Source organism: Maylandia zebra, linkage group LG23 (genome assembly GCF_041146795.1).
Source record: "Maylandia zebra isolate NMK-2024a linkage group LG23, Mzebra_GT3a, whole genome shotgun sequence".
NCBI lineage: Eukaryota > Metazoa > Chordata > Actinopteri > Cichliformes > Cichlidae > Maylandia > Maylandia zebra.
This window is the reverse complement of record NC_135188.1, coordinates 29,118,132-29,145,550: the sequence shown is the minus strand read 5'-3', so window position 1 is coordinate 29,145,550 and position 27,419 is coordinate 29,118,132. Positions and strand designations below refer to the sequence as shown.

The 27,419-nt window shown below is 42.2% G+C and overlaps 1 protein-coding gene across 1 annotated transcript; it reads right to left on the bottom strand.

Moving 5' to 3' along the window:
- Positions 1-760: 760 nt before the first annotated feature.
- Positions 761-26,815, bottom strand: LOC101476311 (sodium/potassium-transporting ATPase subunit alpha-1). Its single transcript, XM_004571250.4, has 23 exons — positions 26,548-26,815; positions 14,195-14,308; positions 13,435-13,494; positions 11,140-11,241; positions 10,915-11,016; positions 10,616-10,729; positions 10,219-10,353; positions 9,594-9,711; positions 9,251-9,519; positions 8,870-9,178; positions 6,913-7,047; positions 6,543-6,735; positions 6,280-6,455; positions 6,045-6,181; positions 5,501-5,651; positions 4,285-4,453; positions 4,040-4,194; positions 3,769-3,892; positions 2,774-2,919; positions 2,563-2,693; positions 1,765-1,866; positions 1,534-1,625; positions 761-1,129 (listed from the first exon to the last, which is right to left on the bottom strand). The coding sequence occupies exons 1-23, from the start codon at positions 26,557-26,559 to the stop codon at positions 1,101-1,103; spliced, it is 3,075 nt and encodes a 1,024-aa protein (XP_004571307.1). The 5' UTR covers positions 26,560-26,815; the 3' UTR covers positions 761-1,100.
- Positions 26,816-27,419: the final 604 nt, after the last annotated feature.

Sequence of the window (27,419 nt, the reverse complement as noted above, 5' to 3'; positions counted from 1 at the left end):
ACAAACTCCAACATTTGATTTCTGTGCCCAGTTTCCCACTTTGCTTCAGTCCATTTTAAATGAGCTTTGGCTTGATCACGATCATGTTCACAGATGACTTCTTCTTTGCATGATGGAGATTTCACCTGCATTTGTGGATAGGGTACTTCCTGAGCTCATGCAATCTTTGAATCATGCCTGTTAATGATGAAGTGCTGCCTGAGGACCCGAAGTTCACAGGTATTTTATATTGTTTCCCCATCCTTGTCCCTTGCGCAAAGAGATTTCTCCAGATACCCCGAATCATTTGATATTAAAACTGTAGACGAGGAGAGTTTTCACAATTTCACATTCAACTTATAGATGCCTTTTTGCAGATTGAACCTCTGCCTCTCCAAGATGCTCTTTTTATACCCAATCATGATACTGACCTGTTGCCAATGAAACAGTCAGAAAATCTTCCAGATGTTACCCTTTATTATCACTTCTTCAGCCCTTTGTTGCCCCCGCCCTGCCGTCGAATTCCCCTTTATGCAATTTTAAATTAAATTTGAACATTTGATACATGTTCTATTAAGAATAAATAAAGGTTTACAAGATTTGCAGATCATTCAATTTTTTTTGCCTTTTTTTTTTTTTGGTAAAGATTTAGGGTTGCATTTCAAAAGAAAGAAAAAACAAAGAAGCAGCTCAGGCCATTTGCATTACATTTTCATGGATTCAGTCAAAAAGGCTGGAGATTTCCCAGGCAAGCACACACGATTAATGATGACAGGAAACATTTTGGGACCTGACTCGAGCGCATTTTTATTTAACGTTCATAACTGTTAAAAACATGTATAAAATTGGTCCTGTTTCAGAAACAAGGCACGCATAGTCATGTCAATGTTCAGTGTTCATGTCATTATTAGCATTATCATTTATCAGCATCATCATCAGCATGTTCCATCTCAGTATTTGTCTAAGAGTAGTATCAAGCATTCCCTAATATAAAAACACGTTCCAATTTTTTATTTTTTTTTTTTCCACAGAGGTTAAAATTTTATTCCGAGCAGCAAGACAATATTCATGCAAAGACGGGAGTGGAGGAGAAGATGCGAGCTGACTGGACTGACAGGTCTTTAGTAGTAGGTCTCCCGTTCCACCCAGCCTGGATACAAAAGGAGGAGAAAAAAAACTCACTTGATTTAGAGGAAAACTCATTGGACACATTTCATTATACACTTTATTTTAAAGCATGGAAATAGGCAGGAGGATGGCAGAAGATTAAGGAGATGCCAATTTTTCCATTTTAGCCACTAGCCTCAGGGAGCAAAGAAAGAAGGAGAAGGGAAAGAAGGGAGGAACGGGTAGTAGAGAAAGTAGTCCACACACACACACACACACACACACACACACACACACACACACACACACACACACACACACACACACACACACACACACACACACACACACACACACACACACACACACACACACACACACACACACACACACACACACACACACACACACTAAAAAGGATAATAAAGGCATGGATTCTGGACTCACCTCCTGGGCTGCGTCTGAGGATCAGCTTACGGATTTCATCATAGATAAAGATAAGCAGGGAATAGGGGAAGGCGCAGAACCACCAGTTGGGCCTGGAAACGCACACAAACACAAAAGAAGATGAGAAACTGATCCAGAGCCCCAGGTCTGGATGAACGACATGTGGTAAGTAAACCAGATTAGAGTCCGTAAAGTACTTATTGGTGGTTTCTGGGGGAGGGCTTTACTTACTTAAGAGGATACATTCTGAGGGCAACATCCATGCCTGGGCAGTAGGAGAGGAAGGCAGCCAGAGCGGTCTCCTCAAACAGTCCAAAGATCAGGATCTTGTTCCTGAAAGAGCAACAGAAATAAATCAGGCTGAATATTTATAGTTTTATATGGTTTTATTGTGCCGGGATGCTGCAGTGGATACACACATTAAATATGACCAGAGCTCCACAAGTTCTTAATATGGTTATGTCAGGCTGCTCACAGACTTCAATTGTGACCATAGAACTGGTTTAAACTTTGTTTGTGGTGGCCAATCACAAGGAAGTTGACTGAAAAGTAAGGACTGCCTTTAAGACTGCTTGTTTTAGACAGTGGCTGACCTGAGATGCACCTTCATCCAGTCTATAATAATAATTTATTTAAAAAAAGAAAAAAAGGAGAAAAGACTTTTGAACTGTGAGATGGGCAAAGCTACTCCAGTCAAGTCCATGAATAACAATGTGGCACTTGAAATGATGAGAATAGCTTCCCTTTAAACAACTGACACTGATCTGAGCGACCGATGCAAACCACAGCCGGAGTGCTTTTTAAATTAAGTATATCCTTCTTAGAGCCCAGAATATATGCAGAGGTTAGCTGGAGTTCTTCCCAGAGAAAGAGCACTGCTACTGCAATGTGGATAAATAAGCATGACATTAAAGGTGGCAGCTGTTTCAGGACCATTTCAGAATGAAATATCCACAGCTAAGTTCAAGCAGAGGTGACGGAGAACAGTGATGCGCCTCCGCATTCACAAACGGAGGGCGTTTTACTCACTTCATGCCCTGCTGGAAGACTGAGTTCCTCCTGGTCTTGCAGATGATCAGATCGGCCCACTGCACGATGACGATGCTGACGAAGAAGGCCGTGTGGCAGGTGAACTCCACGATCTTCCTCTGCTCGTAAGTCTGATGGAGAACACATCGTTTGCATCAGCTGATGATGGAACAAACTGTTACTTGAGGTCTTCCTTACAAATGTTACTCACCCACTGCTGTCCATAGCTGTCTTCCAGGTCATTGATGTACTTGTTATCCCAGGAAACTCTGATCCCCACCAGGGTGGCCGGCAGGAAGCCGTTTTCAGCCAAGATCACAAAGTAGGTGAAGAAGCCTGCCAGAGCCTGGATCATACCTGCAAGAGGGAATGATCATTATATCAGACACTTCATAACATTCTGATGTTTTAATACTAAAATGATGAATACATGCAGTTAATTTGTGTGAAATTAAACTGGAATCAATCATTTATTGATTAAACAGATCAGCTTTGTGCTCTTTCGGAAAAAACGAGACGAATGAGAACGTCGCCGTCTGAGTCGGTGAATATGTTTATCCAGTCCTTTGGGTAATTTTCTGGATCAAACCATTTGTCAATGGGTGAGTAATTAAGTAAATAAATCTGATTAACCAGTCTTTGAGGCATTAACGACTTAGAATAAAAATTACAAGTCGACTAAATTTCATTTTAAAATCATTATCCATGAGATGAATAATCCATAAAAAGATGCTGTGATACTTTAGATGTCTGGCAAGATGCACTGATCATCATCAGATATTCAAAGCCTCCTTAATGCAAACCCCCAAAACAGTTATATCATGTTTTTAAAACAGTAAGGAGGGTGAGAAATTTGTTTGAGTCTATAACGCTCTTATAAGGAAGTTCAAAAATGGTCAGAGGGGTCAGGTTTATTTCTGGCTTCATTACCGAAGAGGGAAACATCAAAAGCCCGAGGCAGTGCTCTGTCATCACTCAAACATACAACACGCATACACTTCAACTCTCTATCACTACAGGACTATTTATGGTGCATGCCTCTCTTCTTGTTATCTTGCTCCACCCAGACACTGAGCTGCCCTCTTAGAAAGACAGAAAGAAAAAAAAAAAAAAAAAAACAACATCTAGCAGAGATCCATGTCTAGAAAATGTCATTTCAGTGGGCAATTTCCAGAATTCGCATTCAAGTCGAGGCCATCTGTTTACCGATTTGTCCATAGGCTATACTGATGAGCCTCTCGTTCACCAGCTTGTCTGTTTTGGGGTTTCTGGGCTGTCTCTTCATGATGTCGCTCTCAGCCGCTTCATAAGCCAGGGAGATGGCAGGGACCTGAGAGGCAGCACGCAGCACCAATCAACAAAACAAAAAGCACCAAAAAACATAAAAGTTCAAGTTCCTTGTTTTTCAAATAACTTAAAAATCATACAACTGAGCGATGAATCCCTAACCGGCAGCAGAAAAAAAATAAAACACTACCATGTCAGTTCCCAGATCAATACAGAGGATGGTGACGGTTCCCAGGGGCAGAGGGATGTTGGCGATGATGAAGAGGAGGAAGGGAGTGATCTCAGGGATGTTACTGGTCAGAGTGTAGGCGATGGACTTCTTCAAGTTGTCAAAGATCAGACGGCCTGATGAGACCAAAGCAAATTTGTTGTATTCATAAATGCTCCTACTACTTACACACAAGTAAGCTAGTGTCAATTTGTACAATCTGTTACCCTCTTCCACTCCAGTGACAATGGAGGCAAAGTTATCGTCCAGCAGGATCATGTCGGCAGCCTGCTTGGAGACGTCGGATCCAGCGATGCCCATGGCGACACCAATGTCCGCTTTTTTCAGAGCTGGAGAGTCGTTCACGCCATCACCTGTCACGGCCACAATGGCTCCCTGCACACAAGACGGTGCCAAAGTCAAATTAAACAGAACAGAAGGGGAAAGGCGACGTTCTTTCTTTCAAATGACATTACATCGTGTGACACAATCTCCTGCCTTGTGAAAGAAAAGCCTCAAAAGGTTTCAGGGAAACTCCCATTTTTGTATTTGACAGCTGTGATAAAAGTGACTAAGAGACATAAATGTGGAATCAGTGGAGGAAGATTCGCCGCTACAGTGTTACGTGTGACAAGGCTTTGGAAGGCTATTCGGTGGCTGTGTTGGATGCCAACAGGGGCAAAAAACAAACAAAAAACAAAAGCCTGTGGGATTTCCTTCATTAAAAAATAAATTAAAAAAAGGTGAGTGCCTCAATTATTTGTCACATTAGCTCCACACAGTGTTATTATTAGGCCTCCCACTTGAGCTAATGAACAGCGCACCAAGCATATTTTTGAGATTTATTAAACGTTGACAAAGAAAGAAGCTGACAGTTCAATTATTTATAGCCGAACGTGCATCAGTAAACTACCAGATCTATATTTCACTGCACCTGATGTGGCAAATAATGGCTATTAAAGCGTTGAGATGAGAGACGTGTTTGAAACGTTACAGTCATAGCAGTCTGCTAAACGCCGCCCTGCAAATAGCTGTGAAGAGTCTGTGACGCAGAATTGTTTACCGAAACCCTTGATCGGACATTATAAACAGGAATTATTTTAATAAATATCTCCATAGTCAGAGTCCACGTACAACTTTGAGAGTTTTCCCCCGCTTACTGATGCGCTCAGATATTCATGCACATGGTTGAGCTCACAGCTTGACAGATGTTGGCGCTCAATTATTCAGCCAACTTGATAAATCAGACCAAAGCAGCAATCATAACCAACCACTGGGAGAAATTCACAGATGCATTTACATGACAAAGCAAAGGCAGGTGCTGTGTTTGCCAAACTAAAAAACACGAGCACAAACGCTGCAGGTGTTTGTGCGAGCAGGACGGTCTGCTCCACAGCACAGGTGAAAGCACTGTGCCACATTTTCACATTTGTTTTGTTATACCTGTCTCTGGCAGCCCTCCACAATGATCAGCTTCTGTTGTGGCGAGGTTCTGGCGAAGACGATCTCCGTGTGGTACTTCAAGATGTCGTCGAGCTGCTCTGGGGTCAGATCCTTCAGGTCACCACCGTGAACGACGCAGGCCTTGGCATCTCTGTGGGGAAAAATGACATTCATACTTAATGTTCTGAGGGTGGAAATTATAATAGATAATGGCCGAAACACCCAATGAATCCAAAGTCCACTACTGATAATATGTCCCAAATCTTAATATGATAACCTAGATTAGATCTCAAATCCCCTCCAAAAATTGCAGATTAGCTTGGGTAAAAAACCAAAAGTTGAGGCATAAAACGATGTGTGCTGCTGGTAAAGTTTCTGGGCTGCCTTTCCTCATAACAGCCATCCCTCAAGATTCTCGCCATTTAAAGCAATGCATTGTCAGGGACTACAACATCTAGTCCTTTTGCTGAATGTAACAGCCACATTTAAAAAGAAAAAGGGACCAAGAATGTGGCCATGAGGTAACCCCACAGAAAGTTGGTACCTTGGATTGACTTCGTTGATCGGGATGTTCAAACGTGCAGCAATGTCTTCAACAGTCTCGTTGCCCTCAGAGATGATACCCACACCTTTAGCGATGGCCTTAGCTGTGATTGGATGATCACCTGTTACCATGATCACCTAGAACGAGGGAAGTTTGTGCTGATAAGTCCAATAAGTCAACACTCTCATTTATGAAGTCTAAATGTCTGCTTTGAATGTGATCTCCGCATGCATACCTTGATTCCAGCACTCCTGCATTTACCCACGGCATCGGGCACAGCAGCACGAGGAGGGTCAATCATGGACATGAGGCCGATGAAGCACAGGTTCTCAGTGGGGAAGTTCACCTCGTCGGTATCAAAAGCAAAGTCCTCTGGGAACTGCTCATCAGGCAGGTGATAATGGCAGAAACCTAGATTGGACACGAAGTGGTCATTTAGGTTTCAACTCAGTATTATGAATTCAGAAATTTAAACCCCCAGCAGCCACAGAGCCTCACCCAGCACTCTCTCTCCCAGACCTCCCAGCTCAAGGTACGCATTCTGGAAAGAGTCTTTCATCTCGTCATCCAGAGGCTGCTCTTTGCCCTGCATCATTATGGTGGAGCAGCGGTCCAGAATTCTCTCTGGAGCTCCTTTCATGACCAGCAGGTGCTTGGACTCTCCTTCACAGGAATTCTTGTGGATGGAAAGCTATGAGCACAGAACAAAAAAAAAAAAAAAAAAACAGGAACAAATTTTTTAAAAACTGTTGTTTTTTTTTGCACAGTTATGAACCCAACTTGCAATTAAGATAATCTAATATTGTAGATTTCATGTACATGACAATAAATGTGACATTTCATAATGCAATGCATACTTTTGCCATACCTGGTACTTGTTAGTGGAGTTGAAAGGGATCTCAGCAATTTTGGGGGTTTTCTCCCTCATTTCTTGGACTGAGCCACAGCAGAGTTCAATGCACTTCAGCAGAGCCGACTCAGAGGCATCACCAGCCACATCTCTCTGGATGATGAAGATAAAATGGGGAAAAGAATCTTAAGTAGATTATCAAACTATTCAACTGGGTTGCCAAATTACTGTACGGAGAGTTTAGAAAATTGTTCTCTGTTAAATTTACTTTGGAATAAGGCATAGCACAAGAAACAAAATGCCCGTTATAATTTTTCTTCCCATTGTAATAATAGGCCTTGATGAAAACCAACCCCATGTTTACCCTTGCCTCATTCTTGTAACAGTGACAGACAGGAAAATAATGAGCAGTGAAGGAACATGACTGATAGTCTTGGAGCCAAGAGACCTACGTGCAGCTGCGTGTGTGCGTGTGTGTGTGTGTGTGTGTGTGTGTGTGTTGGTGAGGTACACAGTAATTATGTAGTTACATGTGTGTGTGCGTGTGTATGTGTTTATGTGAGCCACTGCAGTGGGAGTTATGTGAAGGAAAACAAGCCGGTCTGTCTAAGAGGAAAACATCTCAGCAGGGGTAAAAATGAATAAAAGCCCAATAACAGAATTGGACCCCTGTTAGAAGGTTCAAAATCATTCATAAACAGAATAATGTAGAGCTGGATATGAAGATATGATTTTTAAGACCGATAACTTGGTGATTTAAATGGTCAACATATCGGCCTTTTTTTCTTTTTTTCAATTTTGCCACACACGGAACAAACAGATCTTCTCCAACTTGTTAGGTTTATTTATATTGATGATAACGACAATGCAGTTCCATAATAATCTAGTTTTATTGTTACAACAAGTCAAGGATTACTTGTTCACGCTGTCCGGCTCTCCTCGGATCAGTTGGCAGATATGCCAACGGGGAAGTTGCAAAGTCCCTTCTGGTAGACAAATGTCACCATATCAACACTGATTACACCATTAAAGGCCGTTTCTCCCTTCTATTCTTAGAATTTTGATTTATTTGCCATTATAAACAGCAAATATCAGTCATCGACTTACTGCCAATATATCAGTTGGGTTTTAATTGCCATTGTGAGCACTGGGATAAAAGCATGATTGTGACTGTCATACTTTTGTAGCTATTGCCCAAATGGGTTACCAGCTGTGTCTCATATCAGTCGGGCTCTACAAAAATAAAGGTTGTTTACCAGAGTTTAATCTGCAACCCCTCCCCCAACTGATGAATGCTGTGAAGTGTCATGTGGGCCTGTATTTAAAAGGGGGCTTTTATCATAGGCTTTACAGGATTCTTTGGTCAGTAGCACGCCACAGAAATTATCAGTGGATCTCCCAGCTAAGTCAGCCCACTGGAAACACCAACACAAAGTACTGAAGCTTTGACACTCTTGATAAATATGTCCTAAACTGCTTTATCATGAAACATAGACAAAAGCTGCAGCATCATTACATTTCCTTTCATAGAACCGAGCCGGTCTCTTGTCCTTTGTTAGAATATTTAGAGAGGCATTCACGCAACCGCACAGGTGTTACAAACACTGGGAATGAAGTGAACAACATTAGAGGATAAAAACCAAACAATAGGGCAGAGGAACACTTGTGTTTTTCAAATCATTTGAAAAAAGGGCATATTCAAATTTAGATAATGAGTCAGCAGTACTGGAGTTTTAAATCCTGCCCACATAATGAGCACACAAACTAAAAGCTTACAACAACAGAAAAACATTTCTTGCTGTTGAACAAAGGATTTAAGAGCACACAGGCTTCTGTTTTTAGCTCTTAAAGCTAATCATTTCCTAAAATACATAAACACATACACAATTCATGCAGGGGAAAAAGAAAAATCCCGAGAATGACTCAATTTGATTCCAATTATCCAAATAAACAGAAGGACAGGTGAAAGGCCTACCTTTAGAATGGGAACGTTGCTCTGCTCGGCCAGGAAGACGGCGCGGTTGCAGAGTCCGGCGATTCTAGCCAGAGAGGCCCACGTGGCAGAGCTCCTGTCAAAAGAGGTACCGCTCTGGTTCTCAGTGGTGTCGGCCTCATGGATCTGGTTGTCAAACCACATGTGGGCCACAGTCATTCTGTTCTGGGTCAGGGTGCCAGTCTTGTCGGAGCAGATGGTGGAGGTGGAGCCCAGTGTCTCGACAGCTTCCAAGTTCTTTACCAGGCAGTTCTTCTTGGCCATACGCTTAGCAGTCAGAGTCAGACACACCTACAGAGGAGAATGCTTGGGTCAGCCAACTGTTTGAGAACCACTGGATCTTTAAGACACATCTGGACTCACAGTGACAGTAGCGAGGAGACCTTCTGGCACATTGGCGACAATGATGCCAATGAGGAAGATGACGGCCTCGAGCCAGGTGTACCCAAGGATGAGGGAAAGGATGAAAAAGGACATGCCGAGGAAGACTGCCACACCAGTGATGATGTGGATGAAGTGCTCAATCTCGATTGAGATTGGGGTGCGTCCGACTTCAAGTCCCGAGGCTAGCGTGGCGATACGACCCATGACGGTACGATCTCCAGTGCTGATCACAATACCACGGGCAGTTCCTGTCACAGGGATAAGATCATTAAATAAAAAACAATAAAACATTAGCTTCATTGTTCATTCTGTGTCATTATACCTTCAACACAGTTGGTCGAGAAGAAAGCAATGTTCCTCGTCTCCAATGGGTTCTCGTTGGAGAAATCAGGAGTACGAGTCTGGGGCTCTGATTCACCAGTCAGAGACGAATTGTCCACCTGAGTGGAAACAACACAACAAACATATGGTAACATCTGCCTTTAGTTAAATAAAGATCACTGAAAGGGTCTTGACTTCAGGTTTGGGACCCAAAACGGGTCAGCGATTTGCTTTTTTGTTTTCCATAACAAAATAAGTGCCTGTTAATTAATGAGGCACAAGTCAAGTAACTAAAATAGTGACTTCAAAGGAAGAGTCAGAGAGGGTAATTTGGTTCTTCATGCTCTACTTCACAATCACATGGCAATCTGATAATGAAGTGTTAAAAATACAAACAGAGTGCATGACATTGTTTGAAATCCACAATAAAAACAGAATTAATTGGTCACAGCGAGCCTGGATTTTATGAAAGGAAGCACTATTTTTAGAGAGACATTTCAGGAGCTTCGAATCACTAACAAGCACTGAACTGAAGGATTAAAAGGTTTCCCCTGGATGATACTGATGAGAAATTGTTTGTTAAAAATGAAATAGAGGCAGATATAAATAACTTATGGAGCGCCCACCTTGCAGCCGTGGGCGGAGATGATTCTCAGGTCGGCAGGGATCCTGTCACCACCTTTCACCTCCACTAAATCACCAACCACCACATCCTCAGCGTTGATGCTCTTCTTCTCACCGTCACGAACAACCAGGGCTTGCTATGAGAGAAGAGAAATGAGAGAAACAGATGCTGATGTGAGACAAATGGAGTCGGGTGAACGTCCAAATCCGTTTCAGCTGATTTCAGAAAGCACTGTGTGATTTAACAGGCATGAGACTGAGACGTCCCTCTCTGCTGCTCAAAAATAATAAACACAATAATAATCACTGTGACAACACTGCTTTCAGTGTAATGTAATCCATCAGCAGGGGTCTCATTAGGATAGCAAGAAAAAAAAAAAGCTCAAATGTAATAGGCACCTGTGGGACCAGGTTCTTGAAGGAGTCCATGATCTTGGAGCTCTTGGCTTCTTGGTAGTAGGAGAAGCAACCAGTGATGATGACGACAGCAGAAAGCACAACACCCAGGTATAACTGAATGGCAAAAACAGCGAGTTCAGACTTTTCCCCAGCAGTTCCTTTCTTATCCAACTTAGCTTCCTTTATTCTGTTAAGCTTCTGAAGGTAAATCCTATTAGGAATAAGTGTCTAGCATTGCCTGCTTTATGATGTTAAACTGGCTGAAATCATTTTCCACACAGTTAAGGACTGTAGCTTACATTATCATTCGCAGGTTCCTCCTCCATTGCAGCCTGGATACTATAGGCCAGGAAACAGAGGATGGCACCAGTCCACAGAAGCATGGAGAAACCACCAAACATCTGAAGGAAAAACGAGAACAGGACTTGCCTTTTAACTCACGAACTTTATGAAACTTGTGTCACAATTTAACGTCGACGCCGAACCCCCTGACAATCTCCAAACAAGGAAGATTTTGAAGTCACCTGTTTGCAGAATTTGACCCACTCTGGGGTGGTTGGAGGAGGAGTGAGGGCGTTGGGTCCATCACGGGCCAGGATCTCAGCAGCCTTCTCACTGGTCAACCCCTGACATGAGAAAATACCGAAACAGAATGTTATAAAAATGCGCCAAGCTGACACGCAAGAGAGCTTGGACAACGATGTCTGCCTTTAAATGTCTTCATCACCATTTCCCAACCAGGGACAAATACACACACTGCCAGATATTTAAGCCCAGGGGGGACGGTAGGTGCTACTAGTTGCCTGGAAACACATCATCAACAGGAAAAAAAAAAAAAAACCTACACAAAAAACAACAACAACAGGGCCATCTACTTCATCAGCAGGTAGGAGGAAGATGAAGAAGTGAAGATGAGAGGAGCAAAAGATGAGGCAAATGGGATCATATGAAATCAGGGCAGAGGGGCGTCTGTGGCTAATAAATTATTCACAGCTGCTTTAGACGCATGCATGCGCACGCATGCATAGCTCGGAGACCCCAGTTAGAGGCACTGATTAACTACTCTCCTTGATCCCTCCTGTATGACCAGGAGCACATTTGCATGAGGAGAAGGGGGCCGTTTGGAGGGTGCGACTGAGATGGCAGTGGCTGGAGACTGGGGGAGTGTCTTTAAGACAGGAGTGTGCATTACAGTTCATGCATTAAAGCCAGTGTATGAATTATACAATACAGTCGTCATGCCACTGGGCTAATACCAAGAAAGTTAAGTGCATTTCAAAGGAGCTTGCAAAGAAAAGCGTCTGGACTTCTTTAAGTTGCTTGAAGACGTTTCACCTCTCATCCGAGAAGCTTCTTCAGTTCTAAGGTCAAATGGTGGGGAGTCCCAGATATAAACCTAGTGGGAGTGACCCCCCACAGAGGGACAAAAGGACCCCCTGATGATCCTCTAATCGCCTGAGCCAAGGTGTGAAACTGGGCGTGGGTCCCAATCAGCCAGAGTTTCAGGTGAGTTCATTGTGAAACCTGGCCCCACCTTATCATGCGAATTCCTGAGGTCAGATGGCCCAGGATGTGGGACTCTCCACCATTTGACCTTAGAACTGAAGAAGCTTCTCGGATGAGAGGTGAAACGTCTTCAAGCAACTTAAAGAAGTCCAGACGCTTTTCTTTGCAAGCTCCTTTGACTACGATGACCTGGATGACTGAGAACCTTCACAGACTTAAGTGCATTTCCTTTTACACAGTGGCATGTGAGGTTCTGCATTGCAGGGTCTGTCACAATAAAAACAAGAGCTTTTCAACTTACAGTTATGACAAGGTGGGAACATACCTGAACTCCGCTTCCTCCAAATGATCGACAGCAAAGATTTTAAAACTTGATTCAACTCTCTTTGTCACAGTTCAATTTCCATAGCTATTCCTCTTTGTCCCACTGTTTTTCAATTAAAGGTTTAGCTTAATGCAGTTGACTTAAAAGTGAGGTCTAGGAAGCAGAGGGCTGCAAAATATTTTCTCTAAAAATCATAATATTCTGTTCTAAAGAGTCCTCTTTATAGATGGGGGGCTCATTTATACCAGTAAAATTAGTATATTGCGACCATCACTCCCTCCCACGTTATTTTTGGACCTGCATAATCTCTGATATGCCTCATCAATCTGTCATGAACAGCAAACCATCCCTGCTACTGCATAGCTTGGCTAATCCAGCTAGCCAGCTGGCGAGCACAGGCAAATATTTTAGCCAGTCCACAGCATCAAGTGACGCAGCTAAAAACTGGTATTAGGATTATGACTGGGCGGAGGGCTCTCTCCACTGGAAGTGTTCCCTGGGCCCCCAGAAGTCTCTTGAACCCTCCTGGCTGAAACACACGAACAGAGCCTGAAGATGAAGTAGCAGCCTCGACAACCCTTCGTCACGCGAGCACAGATCGCTCCCCTTTTTAAACAAAGTCTCGTGTTTAATTCATCCGAGCACCATTAATCATTCATGTGCCGAATGTCAGCTGTCAGACCGAAGAGGGAAAACAAAAAAAAAAAAAAAGGAAAAAAAAGAGGGGGGGGGGGGGGGTTAAAGGCAAACAGCAGCCAGTTTGCAGCTGGTATTGCAGCTTTTTTTTTTTTTTTTTTTTAAATCTAATCTAATCTCCGTGATAGATGGAGACACTTTGATGGAAATACACTCTCTCCCCCCCCAAAAAAAATTACATTACGATGCCAGAGTCTGGAGACGAGGACAGCAGCTGCCAAAAGTTAGACTGTTTAAGGTTTTTAAAGCAGACAGAGAGCCAGAGGGCAGCACATTTTCAGCTTTCACTCACATTGGTGAGGTCCGTTCCATATTTGCGGTTGAGCTCGTCCAGGGTTAGCTTGTGATCATCCTGCAGGGACACAGAGACAAAGTGGCATCAGACCAGAGTTCATGTAATCCAAGTGTGTGTGGGCTCAATGTGCTGAAAACCAGTGATATTTACCTACATTTTACAACGACTTCCTCATATAAGATGAATAAATGAATGGAAAGATAATGAGCCAACAGAAGACAGAGAGAGGAGATGGTGAAGAAGAGGTGAAAAAAGTGAAAGGAAAAGATAAATGTAAAGTAAGTAGAAGGATGAGCTGAAGGAAGGCAGCAGGCAAAACAGGAGCATGAAATGAGGAAGCAAGAAAGGGAAAAGAGGAAGGAGTTAGGCAGGAAAAAAAACTGGAGAAAAACAACAATTAGGCAGTGGCAGGATGAAAAATGATGTTTTTTTAGAGGACACTATTCAGAATTTAATGAGAAATTAACATGTGATTGGTAAAAGAAGGTATGATAGATCAACAAATGAAACTTTTTACTTTGACAGATTTGTGAATATATTGACATCAAACACCAATTTTATGCTCTTTAGTACTGGCTGCATTTTGGTATTCCTTGTGGAGAGGTATATATGAAGGAAGTAGCGGTAGAAGATGAACACAATGGAGAGGACAGAGTGTTCAAATGAAAGGCAGGGGACTGGACAATCACAGGAAAAGGTCCTGAGGTGAACAAACGTAGCAAAAAAAACAAACAAAAGTGACCACTGACACACTCACCATGTCCACTTCCTTCTTTAATTCATCCATATCCTTTTCTTTCTTCTTACCCTTGCCCTTCTTCTTGCCGCCCTGCTCCGAGGTCGCAGCGAGCTCATACTGCTCTCGTCCTTCCTGGAAACACAAGGCAGATGGGGGTTAAAAAACAAACAAACCCAACAACAACAGAAAATGAGATACTGTTTAGTTACAGAAATAACTTTAGATTATCTCAAGAAGCTTTGTGAATGATACCAATAATGCATAAATTGGCAGTCAAAAGGTACAAAGTATAGTGTTAGTAATGAGACACCACTATTGTTCTCTCGAGTCACAGGAGTTATATAGTACTTTTCTACTGCAAGCTAATTGAGTGCTTTCTTACTACAAGTCATATTCACCCAGTCTCACACACACATTCATACAAGTGTTTTTCTCTATACCTAAATGCTTTCAACCTAACAGTCACACTGAGATGGATGCATTGGGGGTTCAGTATCTGGCCCAAGAATACTTTGACATCCACACTGGAAGAGCAAGGGATCTAAAACTTCCCAAAGCAATTTACATTTTTCCAGTATTTTTTTTCCCCTCTTTTTACACATTACATTACATAATTTTTTTTTATGCGAGTGCATCTGCCATTTTGCTGCTCATACTGAGGCTGCTAGTTTGCGGCCAGCTCAGAATTCTGGATAGACAGAGGTGGTTTTCCTATGTTAGCTTCTTTAAAATGTGCATGTTCAGCTGGGTGAGGGTGATTAAAGTGCCACCCCGCACAACTACGCACATTTAAGAACTCACCAACGACCACGGTCACTTTGCTAACAATGTATGCAAACTGCTGCTTTGCTAAATGACCTATGTATAAAAGATTCTTTCTTTATTGGTTTCCTAATGAGATCTGACATTAAATCAAGACATTAAACCAATCGTTCAGTCCCAGAGTATAAACACAAAGGACATTTAAAAAAACAACAAAAAAAACAAAACAGATTTCCAAGTGTCCAAAAATCTTACTGTCATGACCTTGATATAGTCGTTTTTTGATGTGCCACCACTGGATAACATACCAGCACAGATAAAAAGAAACCAATACATGTGAGGCAGTTAATTCTGAGGCATTGGACAATTCAGAATTCATTCTGGGTTTATATCCACATGCCTATAATACAACTTCTACCATGTAGTTATAAAGCCATATAAGATCAAATCTTCGAGCCTAACAGTGAGTAGATTCCCTCCTGTGATGCCAAACCAGCTTTGATCCTTTGGGGAAAGGACATAAAACCTCTGGGAATATCCTGTGGTTTCTAACACTGAGACTTTGACCCCGGATTCTTTGGGTCATCTGGGTCATGTGGGCTTGCGGTATGGGGCGCATTCTAGAGAGGCCAGAGGAATGCTTGGGTCACTCTATTTGGTAAATGTAGTCCTTTAATAGCAGTTTTTGCTGCATGGCATTGTGCATTTCCCTGCTGGGGGAAGACTGTTGCCACTGGTAACTGCCATGGCCCTTACAGTGGGGTGCCTTTTCTGCATTGGTATTTGCGTGGATGGTTTGATCAAAGTGACATCCACATGACATTCAGAACCCAAGTTTTGTTTGTTAGCACAACAAAGCAACAACATGATGGATGTTATTCATTTCACCTGGCAGTGGTTTAAATGTTGGGCCAGTGAATATTAATCACTGCATGACACTTTAAGTGGGGGTGCGTGCCACTGATTTAAATGAACTGCAACCACTTGATGGCACACGCATGCTAAATAATAAAATGTTACAACTTGAAGGTGAAACTTCATGTTCCAAACCTTTTCTGTGCAGAAACAGACAGAATCATGCATAAGTAACACGATGACTACTGCCGAGGTGCATCTGATGTCTCATGACTCCAAATGCCAGAAGACATTTTGCCATACTGCGTCTCTTTAAGCCTCCATGTGGGTCAGTGCACTTAAAACCAGATACAAAAATAACAAACATGGCCTTGTCTAAACCTCAGAAAACCTTGACCTAAATTGGTGAGACAAACTGCCACAAACTTCAGCCAACAGTCCAAGAAAGAATAGTCACCTCTTAACTTGTCACATACATGTGGACACCATCTGTCACTGCAAACAGCTCTCTTTTTCTTTCTTTTTTTTCCCAGTAAACTTCTAAAAGCCTCTTATTTTTAAAAAAAACAATAATCCATCTGTAAAATTGTGTTTCAGCAACTGACAATTTTGAAAATTTAAGTCAATTAAGCTTTCAAAGGATCAGTCGAGCTCTAGAGGCACATCTTTATCTGCCAGCATCAATAGTCTCACTTCGGAGAGGAGCAGAGTTTTTGCGCTTACTGGTCAGTTGCGAGATAAGACTTTCTGTGGTGAGCCAGATTACGGTGCTGGGTGAAACCAGTTTCACTTGTTGAAAACACCCACGTTTGCAGTAAAAGGTGTCACTGTTGCATGCAAACGCATGCACACACAAAGCACTTTATTCACTCGCCAGTTTTCTAAATGCAACGTGAACAGTTATGCACCCCAGCCAAACACCAGAGTGGAACAATAAACCACACTAGTCATTTACTGGTAGTCACACTTATATATATCACCCTATTTTGTTGATTTGAAACTCCAACTGGGACACAAATTCTCTTGCTGTAGGCAAGTAAACAGAATATCTCCAAATTTGGATCTTGCAGTGTCCACATAGAATTACTCATAGTAGTGAAAGCAGGTTTAAAAATTATCAAATATGGAAACACTTCTGATTTTACATTTCACGACAGAGCAAGACTGCGCAAAGACCGTCTTCTAAATGGCCAAGCTAGAGAGACGGTGAGACAGAGTGGGCAAGTGGAAGAAAGGAAGTCACAGGAAACAGCTAGGGGTAGAAGTAGCGTTATTTTTAAAGCTCAAAACGCACAGCTCTGAAGCAGCACTTATGAACTCCGTTCTTCAACAGTGAGAAACATCGCAAGGCAATTCCATGTGCTGCTGAACACCTTCATCCTGTCCAGGGTTTTAAATGAGGTGAATAATGAGCCTACAGTTTTTATTGACACCATAACCAGATGGCCAACATAACCACTCCTTATATATGAGGACATGAACATTCTGCTTTCAGACTGCCAAACTCAGTGGTTTTTATGATACTCCTAAAAGACTAAAGTTATAGCCTCTATAGAAAGACTTGGTGATATGATGAAACAATCTGGCAATAATAGGAAATTATACAATTTTACTTTCATTCAGACTTGCAGGGTTTCTGAATCAATGCAACTGATGTGCTTTTTAAAGCTTTTTACCACCGATCAGTTATTATTTAGTCACATTTACAATGTTGAACTCTCAAAGGAAGATAACCGAAATTTTCAAATTGTTATTTTATTCCAACTGTCCAATTTAACAGATCAGCCAAAAGCTGATATCCACTTAAGCCCAAAATGAAGTATCTCAACAATTATTTTGTACATGGCCACTTGACTAAGTGCAGACATTAAAATTCCTGTTCTTCTTTGAGGGCCACCATAAGACTGAACACTTCAGCTGCCTTTAGCCTTAATGTGGCACATTAGCAGGCTACATAAAGACTGACTGTGATTAGGAATACTGATAACCATCGCCATTTAAAAAAAAAAAAAAAAAAAAAGTCGATACTGATATTTAGAGATTTGAAAAATCCCACATATCAGCTGTTTTCCCTTCTGAAAGAAACAGGTTTGTAAAATGCAGGCATTTATGAATCCTCACTAGTTTAAAAATTATTGTTTTATTGCAGACTGATCTCAGTCAACCAACCAACTCTGATCAAGTCAGCTGGTTGTTATTTGTTCCAATTCAAACACAGGGGAGTTCCACCTGGTAGTCAGCCTATGCAACAGCAACACTTACACCATGTTCAAGTGTCTTTTTCCCATTACTTAATTCATTTATTGGTTGTTATCAATGACACTACCAATATACCGGCAAATACCCAATAGTTCAGCTCATATATCACAGATATATGAAGCAGGCTGTAATTGTCTCATAGTAACGGGATGTAGGTTTTTATATATTTCAAGTAAGATAATGTTGATATAACCTGGACAATTGGATAACTCTATTGCCCAAATGGGCCACTAGCTGTGTGTTTTAACAGGTTAAGCACATGTTTGATTCTCAGGGTTTGTGCTACGAGGGAGAGAAAGCTAAGCTAGTGTGTGCTTCAGGTATGTAACAGAAGACAGCAATTCTAGAAGCAGACATCGATCAGTGGTTAAGTCCCATCAATAATTCAGCGCTGTACAAGGTACAGCACTTTAAAGGTGTTAGCATGTTAGCAGAGAAGGAGGCTGTCCAACACCAAGTGACTACCAATTTGCTTCGCTCGTTAGGTGGTGATATTTTGGACCCAGAATGACTATAAATGAACATCCTAACCACAGTCCCAGTCATGGAAACATGCTAACTAATATTGTTTTTCTACCACATTAGCCCTTAAAGTTTCCCAGAGAGCCACCAGAGCACTGTGTGATCCCAAGCACATGTTGTTATTGTTGCTTGAGCCCCCCTGGCCAGCTAAGCTGGGAAAACATCGAGCCTGGTTCTTGCTCTTAGCCTCTGGAACCTCAGGGGGCCCTCAGGGGCCATCTGGCTTTAGTGAGAACACTCATGAAGAGAGGACCAGAGCCCAAAGTTGGACACACATTTGTTTCCAACAGAGATGACACCAATTTGAAGAGTCTGTAAAGTCCATGTCCTCCATGTATAAAAGTTCACATCCTGAACAATGTTTTATTGATAAAAATTCATTCACCTCTGGAATTTTGGATATGAAGAATGCCAGGCTTGTGTATACCACCCGTTCTAATCAATCAATGAAAAATCATGCATTTGTCTTTGATAGCTTGTGATTATGATTTGATCATTTATCATCCAGGACTGCATGCACTCCTCAGCTGAATGGCCTCAAGAACATATCACTTGACTGACGCACGTCAAATATATCATTAGACTTTGTGCAAACATTAATCGTCCTCAGAAAAAGAAGTTGAACTGCAACCATTTTAATTTTGACTGTCCAACTTAAATAATAATTAATAATTAAATATCTGTTAGCTTAAATAATTACAGTTTTTGGTTCTTTAATTACTATATAATAGTAGTTACATTAATTATCCTATTTAGGGTCAGACTGATACAGGATTTTTAAGACGAATACTCATGTTCAGTGATTGAAAAATCATATTAGCCGATATTTTCAGGCACACAAACCAGTTTCTTCATACATTTGTTATGTGTAGCTACTAATTTTAGGATAATGACAATTTTATATGCCTATTTGTATTGTTGGTTTTTGTGTTTGTCTGTAGACACTGATACTAACATAGCGGCAAATACCCAGTATTAGTCAACTGTAATGGTTGGGCTCTAGTCCTAATAGGAAAGATAAAAGTTTATAATTGAAGTATCCAGAAATGAAATTAATAAGTCATTAGTATTTTTTGTCACAGCAACAGTGTATTTATGAATATGAATGATACATAAAAGAGGCCACAACAATGGAGAGAAACCCCAACTTGGACTAGTGATCTGTGAGTTTTTAAACACCTGCTATTTCAAGTCTTTCACTTCAGGTAAAAGATCAGAGTCTGAGAAGATGCCAGAATAGAAACACTAACCTGCTACAGAGCACAAAGTCCCTGACGGCAGACTCAAAAAAGAAAGCAGCTGACAAGCAACAGTCAAGCCGGAGCTGCTGCACCGCTCCCCTAAGTCTGCTCTTGACATTTCTTTTAAAAGACAGAGTAGATTGATAAGTAAATTTCCCTGCGTCTCGCACCTCAGTCAGTTGATTTGTCATTGTGCGCCTCAGCCAAAACACTTTTTTTCCCTCCCAGCCTTGAACTGGAACCTAAGTTTATTCTTAATCAAGTGACACTCAGATTATTTGTAATCACACAGCATTTCATTCAACTCATTGCTACTGACAGCATTCAGCCTCTAACTCTAAAGGCATTTGCCTTGACTATAAAGACAAAACAGTGTTAATGATCCCTCTGTAGCTCACTGCCAACACGTGGCCTTAAAGTCAGCCACAGTTGTCTGCCATTTCTTTGTTCGGTCTTTGATGCATTACTGTCGACGCACCTGCCTCTGTGTGGGGAAAGCCCCATTTCATCAGTTGCATCAGTTTTAAACCCAGTGAACTTGCTCTGGTCCTGCCAGATAAGGGTGACACATAACTAAATCCCATCCGGGATTTTACCCACCCTCCCCCAGTCTTACTTGCACTGTACAGAAATGACTGCATCCCCCGTGACGGCGCTGCACCTGTCACTTTACTAACTACTACTGAGACATCATAAATTAACACGCAGAGGTGCTGCACCTACACTTACTCCACAGTCACATGTTGACAGCTCATCTTCCTGGTGTCAGAAGAGGCAACAGAGAGTCAGGTGACTCTGAAGCTTTCGCGGTCTTTTTCCGCTCGCAAGACAACAAATCAAAGCACAGAGTCAGAGATATCAACTAGATTAAGGATATCACACAAGACATCGCTGTCTGCATATTTCCTGATGCTTATTTAGCTCGAAGCACAGCTGCAAACAAATACTACTACTTTGAGGATTCTGGGGTCCAGTGCACTTACACTGAGAGGCTTCTCATAACCTTGAAGAGCAGCATTCAAGGTCAGTGAACTCCTTACAGCAGCAAGGTGGTTAAGATTAGAAAGAAAATGCAAGGATGAAAGTGGGGAAGGAGGTGGTATGAAGACAATACACTGACAGATGATGAGCAAGGGAAAAAAATGAGAGGGAAGGATCTGCTCTACAAAAGCAAACATCATAATAAACTGGTATGAATTCTCCCTGAACAATGGCCTTTTGTACTACCCTCACAAAATCTGCATCAAACACACAAACAACAGCCTCACAGAATCGTTTCATGTGCTTGGTAAGACCACAGGCACGTGGGCCATGTTATCTGTTATGATGCTGACCAGTGCTCATTGTTTTTTTTTCCTTGCGCCTTTTTTTGGAGATTTTTGGGAATTTCAAAACAGGCTGGAACCACGCTCTCTTTTGTTTGTCTGCAAAAAGGCTACACAGTCCAGGAACTGTCAGAAAGATTTCGCAACATTACAGACCGATATCAGTGACATTGAGTTCAGCTCAGCTTTTATTTATTATTATTATTATTATTATTATTATTATTATTATTAGCGATTGAATCCCGTGAGAACTAACCGGTAAGAAGAAGGCTTGAGATAGAAAAAGAAGCATGACAAAGTTGGGGAAAACAGTGAGGGTTTGCATCTCCGAGCAGAAGCAACTTCAAAAGCTGACCCCACTCCCAGCCTCCCGGCTTTTGCTCCTCGCATGGGAGAACAACATCCTAGAGGCTCAAGTGGACATCAGAAGAAAGCGGTCGAGCAGCCACATATTTTAAAGTGTTCGAAAACGTTTTACAGGCAGAATTCCTGTGAGCGAGTCCACCCTGGTGCCAGGGTCTCTTACCAGATACAAAAGCTGCTCATTCAACTGTGCCCCCACAAACACACACAGACTGTCCTGGGACTTTGCCCGGTTGCCACCAGCGACTGTTGCCACACCTCTGGAGATATGTGAATGGACAAAGTCACGTGTCACAGCCCCTCCTCCTCCCCCTTTCCTCCCATGCCCCCTCCTCCTCCTCCTTTATTCTTTCATTTCCTCCAACTACCCCTTTTTCTGTTTAAACACTGAAAAGAAAGTGTGTTAATTTAAATGTGGGGGGGGGGGGGGGGGGGGGGGGGGGGTCGTGTTTAAAACTCCCTCCACGTCCCTGTGACTCTCAGCTTTTTTTTTTTTTCCCCCCATAAAAAAAAAAAGAAAAGAACAAAAGTGAGTGAATGAATGAATGTCTGGCAGTGTTTCCTCAAGAATTCAAACTGCAATCTTATGTCATAATCGCACGAGCCAACAGCTCAGTGATTCAGCCTGCAGATCCTGGATCTAGATTTTAACATGGCGTGGAAAATTCCCATATTTCCTCATGCAGGAAAGGAGCACAAAAGACAGCCACCCGTGTGTTCTCTGCAGGTTTTTGGTTTTTATGTCCATGTTCCACATTTACTCAGCTACAGGCTCGCAGGGAAAGTTCAAAGAGCTGCCACGGAAAACAAATCACACGGCTCAAGCTTCTTAGCAAAACAGAGGGGAAGGCTCAGGGAGGGATGGCATGTGGAAGAATTGGAGGGAGGGAATTAAAAATAAAAACGAGGAAAGCCAGAAAGAATGGCAAAGCAGGAAAGAAAGAGAGAAGCTAAAGATGGCAAACAGATTAATGGAACGTAGGAAACACAACGGGTAAAGATTGACTGAGCGTAGGAAAAAGAAGCAGAGAGAAGGGGGTACGCGGTGTTCGGAAACAGACAAGGGGTACTGTGTGACAAAAGTCCCAGTTAATTCACAGTGACTGCCAAGCGGAAAGAATGTTAAATCCCCAGTAAAGAGGGGGAGCGGGACAAGAGCGGAAGGAAAACAGGTACAAACAGAGAACAAGGGGGGAACGAACTGTAAGGAATGGATGTGAAGGTGTAGATTAAAAGTGGGCGGGGACTAGCCTGCCAAGTCAGCTTATGGTGGGAAGATGAGAGAGAAAAGTCTTTGATACGAGTGAGGGGAGTGCCATCCAGAAACAGCAATATTACCATCTTTTCACTGTTCACAGCATATACACTTCAATGTTTCAACTACACTCGCATAGTCATATTTTCCATGCAAAACTGCAAGCTCAAGATCAGAAAATCCTCAGCTGTGTCCTTAACCAGTACTTTCACAGAGCCAATCTGCCTGTCCATAGATTTCAGATGAGACAAATTCAAGGAAAAACTTAACATTGGGTGTTTCAGTAAGGTACCGCAGCTACACGTTCCTGTACACCTGCTTTGGTCATCCTTTGTATTGATTTGCCAAGTTTCTACAACTCCATTAGGGTCCTCATTTGGCATTCCTAAGGATTGTGGTGGAACTCCCCAACATGTCCGTCCTAAAATTTTCTAATAGGACTGACTGCACCCTCTTCAAATAGTTATCATTAGTGACTGTATTGCCTCCTTTCTACTAGCACCTACTCATCTACTACCTACTCACTTGACTGTACTCAGTTTTTAGGATTTCCCATTAGGTGGTAGTGCCTGGTCTACTGGGCTGGGACCAACAGACTTCATGCCACTGATTCCCTCAAACATGGAAATTAGGGAAATGGATGCACACAAACCAAGACCCTAGTCCAAAGACTAGGTGCAGACATTTACCATCAGCTTAGCAGCAGGTATACGCCTCTGTTTTCCATTGCTGTGTTGTATTTATTTCACATGTAAATGTTGTCACAGGATCTTTGGGCCACATTGTTATAAGGACCCCACCCACAGTGAGTGGTAATTGAAAGGGAAAAGGCTTAAACTGAGCCAAGTTGAATCCAGTACAGTCGAGTTGGTGCTAGTGGAAAAGAGGCATGTGTGTCCTACAAAGAGGGCATTATCATCCTGAAGAAGCTTACTCCCATCAGAATGAAAATGACCAGCGGTCACATTGTAACAATATGACGGTTGAAAGGTCAAAACTTTGTCAAAACTCAACCCTCATAAACCCAAGTCAAATGTTACCAGTTTTAGCACTAAAGAAAAGAAAACCCCAGAAGGGTGGGAGCCAAAACACTGAGGCTTTGCAATGCAGAGTCTAGAAACTGATGGGAGATGTCAAGGAGGCTATGGCAGCTATGGACATTTCAACCAGTTAGAAAGACCCTTGTCACATTTGAGTGATGTACTTTCAGCTTGCTGGAAGGCTGATATTGAATCATAAAAAATATTTCTCTTCAATGTGTCATCCATCCAAGTATGATTAAGACAACTGGGTAGTTTAACTCTCTATAACTGCAGAACGCATGCTGCACGAAAACAAACAAATTCAACCTGACAACCCAATATTCATGCAACTGTGACCATTTCACCCTACCCCACCCATTTACCAGAACAGGATAATTTCGTTGGTGAAAGGAAACTGCTATAGCTAAAGCGTTTGAATTGGTTGTAAAAACGGATGATTTTGAAGACCTGAAACTTCTTAATAATTCAGCCAACTGAGGAGAAAAAGATCTTAAAGGTTGAGTTAGGTAAGACTATGAAATATTTAGTCCACTTCGCCCCCATTGCTCCCCTGAAAGCGTTGACAGCTGCCTCTGCGTTCAGATCCCCCACTCCGCAGTGCTCGCCTAGTTCAAGTGCAGAAGCTGCAGTTTGAACAGGTGAGGTAACCTCCCATCAGCTTCTGCACTGCGAATTTAAACAAAAGGAAAAACAAGTGTGTGTGTGTGTGGGGGGGGGGGGGGGGGGGGGGCATAAATAAATATAGATAAGCTTCAGCTACCTGCTCCTCTTTCCTAAAGAGCTTTTAATCCATGAATGGATCATTCAGGTTAAGAGAGTGCACTGCACAGAAATGTCCGCAGCCCCTCCATCATGTCTGGAAGTTGTTCGGCAGTGGCAACTGGTGCCTCTTGGCCCCCACCTCCCTCTTTTCAAGCAATCAATCCACCCTCTTGCTAGCTCACTTTGCTTTTGTCTCTTTATTGCACTGTGCTGCTGATGTGGTGAGGAAAATTTTTTTTTTTTTTTTTTTTTAAAAAGGGCGAAAGAGTAATGTCATCCTCATATTATGAGGGGAGCAAGTGGGAGGCACACTTCCCCCCCCCAAAAAATGATCTTCCCGTACCTGTGCTCACTCTCTGCCCCACTTCTTCTCCATTGCAACTTAACCCCCCCCCACCCCTTCGGAAGGCTCTATGGTGGCCATCATCTCTTCCAAGTCTAGCTATTTGTCCGTGCCAGCACTGAATGTATTTGAGAAAAGGAGAGAAGAGGAAAGGGAGGGGGGCAGGAAAGGAGGGGAGACACTGTGGGGGAAGTGGAGGCTCGAATGGGGGCAGGGCATGGCTTTCATCACATATGGGAAGGAGAAAAAAGAAGCGGTGGCCAAGAAGCTGAGAGAGAGTGAGGAGAAAACTCTGCGGAAACAGAAGGAGGGAAAAAATGAAAGAGGAACAGACTGAATGAGGCGTTCTGCTTCACATCTCCCGCCAGATCTCTCTCAGCCCATCTTCCCTCTCCCCTTCATCCCACCTCTCCATCCCTTGCAGGCTGAATCTGTAATGAGTGCTTCCCCTGCGCAGAATGGCAGGGTGTGGCGACTGCTGACATTACATGCAACTGGCTTCAGTTTCATCCCCTACAATTCAAGCCGGGGAGGAAGGGGACGATATCAGCCATACCAAGAAGCAACAGAGGAACAATAACAGACTGAATCTTTCCATGTAAAAAAGCTGGACACTAATATATGATGAAAAAAGACAAGGAGGCGTGGGAATTTTAAATCAATTTTAAAACATCACAAAAAGAGCTTAAACTGTCCTCTTTTCTTTTTTCTCTTAACAATGCCTGCAAGCAGCTTATAGCAATTTTAATCTATCAGTGATGGATTGCTGCCACCATGGAGCACAATTACCCTTTCATCCATTATATTCCTGCAGTTAAAGTCACAATAGTGAACCCGCATGACACAAAACTACCCAGCAAGCAGTCGAAGAAATTCTCCCTAAAAGGAGGTACGGCTGACTTCAGATAAGTTTAAGATAGCTGCTCACAGTTGCAGGCAGAGAAAAATGGGTCGGGCTGCTAACATATCCCTCCCACTGCCAGGCTGTTATTCCCAGAATAAAAACGCCTGGTGCTGAAATAAAATAAATAAATACATACAAGTAGCGAGAAAGAAAAGCCACAGTTCTTCCCTAAAGGCATACATTTCTGTGCTATGTGTTGCTCACGAAGAGCTTTCCCACTCGAGTTGAAGCTTAAAGTGGCTCTAAAGTCAGTAAAGTGAGGACACCGTTACTTTCTCGAGCGGGTTTATTTCCACAGCTGCACCGTCGCAGCTGGAAAACTTTTGACAGCTCAGGCGGTTCAGAACATCTCGTTACATAACGGGACGCCACTCAAAAGCATCTCTGTGAGCGATGGAAACTTACTTCACAGCGGTCTTTATCCTTGACGGGCTCAAGTCAATGACAAAATACATAAATAACAGAAGGAGAAGAACAAGAAAAGGGGGGAGTCTCTACTCTGAGGGTTCGAAACACGGAAGTACCCCTCAAGAGGCATTTGAGGAGAAGGCATTTTGAAGCGTTTCGAGCGAATCGCAACACATGGTGTAGCATCAGCATCGACTTAAAGCGAACCACTTGTTTGAATGGCGAACTTTCAAATATCTCCTTTTGCCTACCGCTTATTCTCAGCGGGAGCAAATAAGAGCATTTGTGGAGTCGAACAAAGAGGTAAAATAAACATTTTTTATACTCACTCCTCGTCCCATGGTTGCCAAAATGCGGGGTTAATTCTTCCCAGTTCAAGTAAAAAAAAGAGCAACGAAACTCCACCTTAAATTTATATACAGTTAAAAAAACAAGCTAAACAAAAAACAAAGATAAAAAAATAAAACTCCTGGATGTGCCTGTTATTATATATATATATATATATATTTTTTTTTTTTTTAATTTATTTATTTTTCTTTATTTTTGTAGTCAGCACGTGTCACTCCTCCGCAGCACACATCCGAGCTCGCAAGCCGTCGCGGCAGACCCTCCAATACTTATAGACGGCGTTTCTTCCATAGTGACGTCGACGCCATTTGCCATGGTAACCCCACGGATGAAGGCGGGGCATCCTCCATTATTGGGCGTTTTTTTTTCTTTTTTCTTTTCTTTTTTTTCTTTTTAAGCGCCACACACAAACACACACACAATTCAACACTGATGGGCACTAATCTGCACCGCAAGTAGTCCAAAATAAAAATGATAATAATAATAATAATGATAATGACAATACTAACAATTAAAATATCATGGCAACTGTTGATTTTCTATGTTAAATGTTATGTATCTTTGCTCATTCACTGAACGAACTATTTGTTTTTGAGAAACATTGCTAGCTTACAAAGTCTATGACCCCTTCCTTATTTCCTAGTCTTCTGCATATTTGTGACACTTACATGTTTTAGAAATTTTAATAGTGGACATAATTTGTATTAGAATTACAATTTTCTGTTTTTTTAAATGATTATCCGTTCCTGTATTAATGAAATAAAAGCTATCCAAACTATCCTGTGTGAAAAAGCAATTGCCCCTTAAAGCTGCGTACCCAATGAAACTGATTTGCAGCAACGCGGCAACCAGA

Bases quoted from the DNA above. Each gene is read 5' to 3' on its own strand.
- LOC101476311 (XM_004571250.4), bottom strand. The intron at 3,893-4,039 runs GTAGTGTTTTAT...GCTGCCTCTCAG, and splicing joins TTGATCTGGGAACTGACATG to GTCCCTGCCATCTCCCTGGC. The intron at 1,867-2,562 runs GTGAGTAAAACG...TTGCTCTTTCAG, and splicing joins GTCTTCCAGCAGGGCATGAA to GAACAAGATCCTGATCTTTG.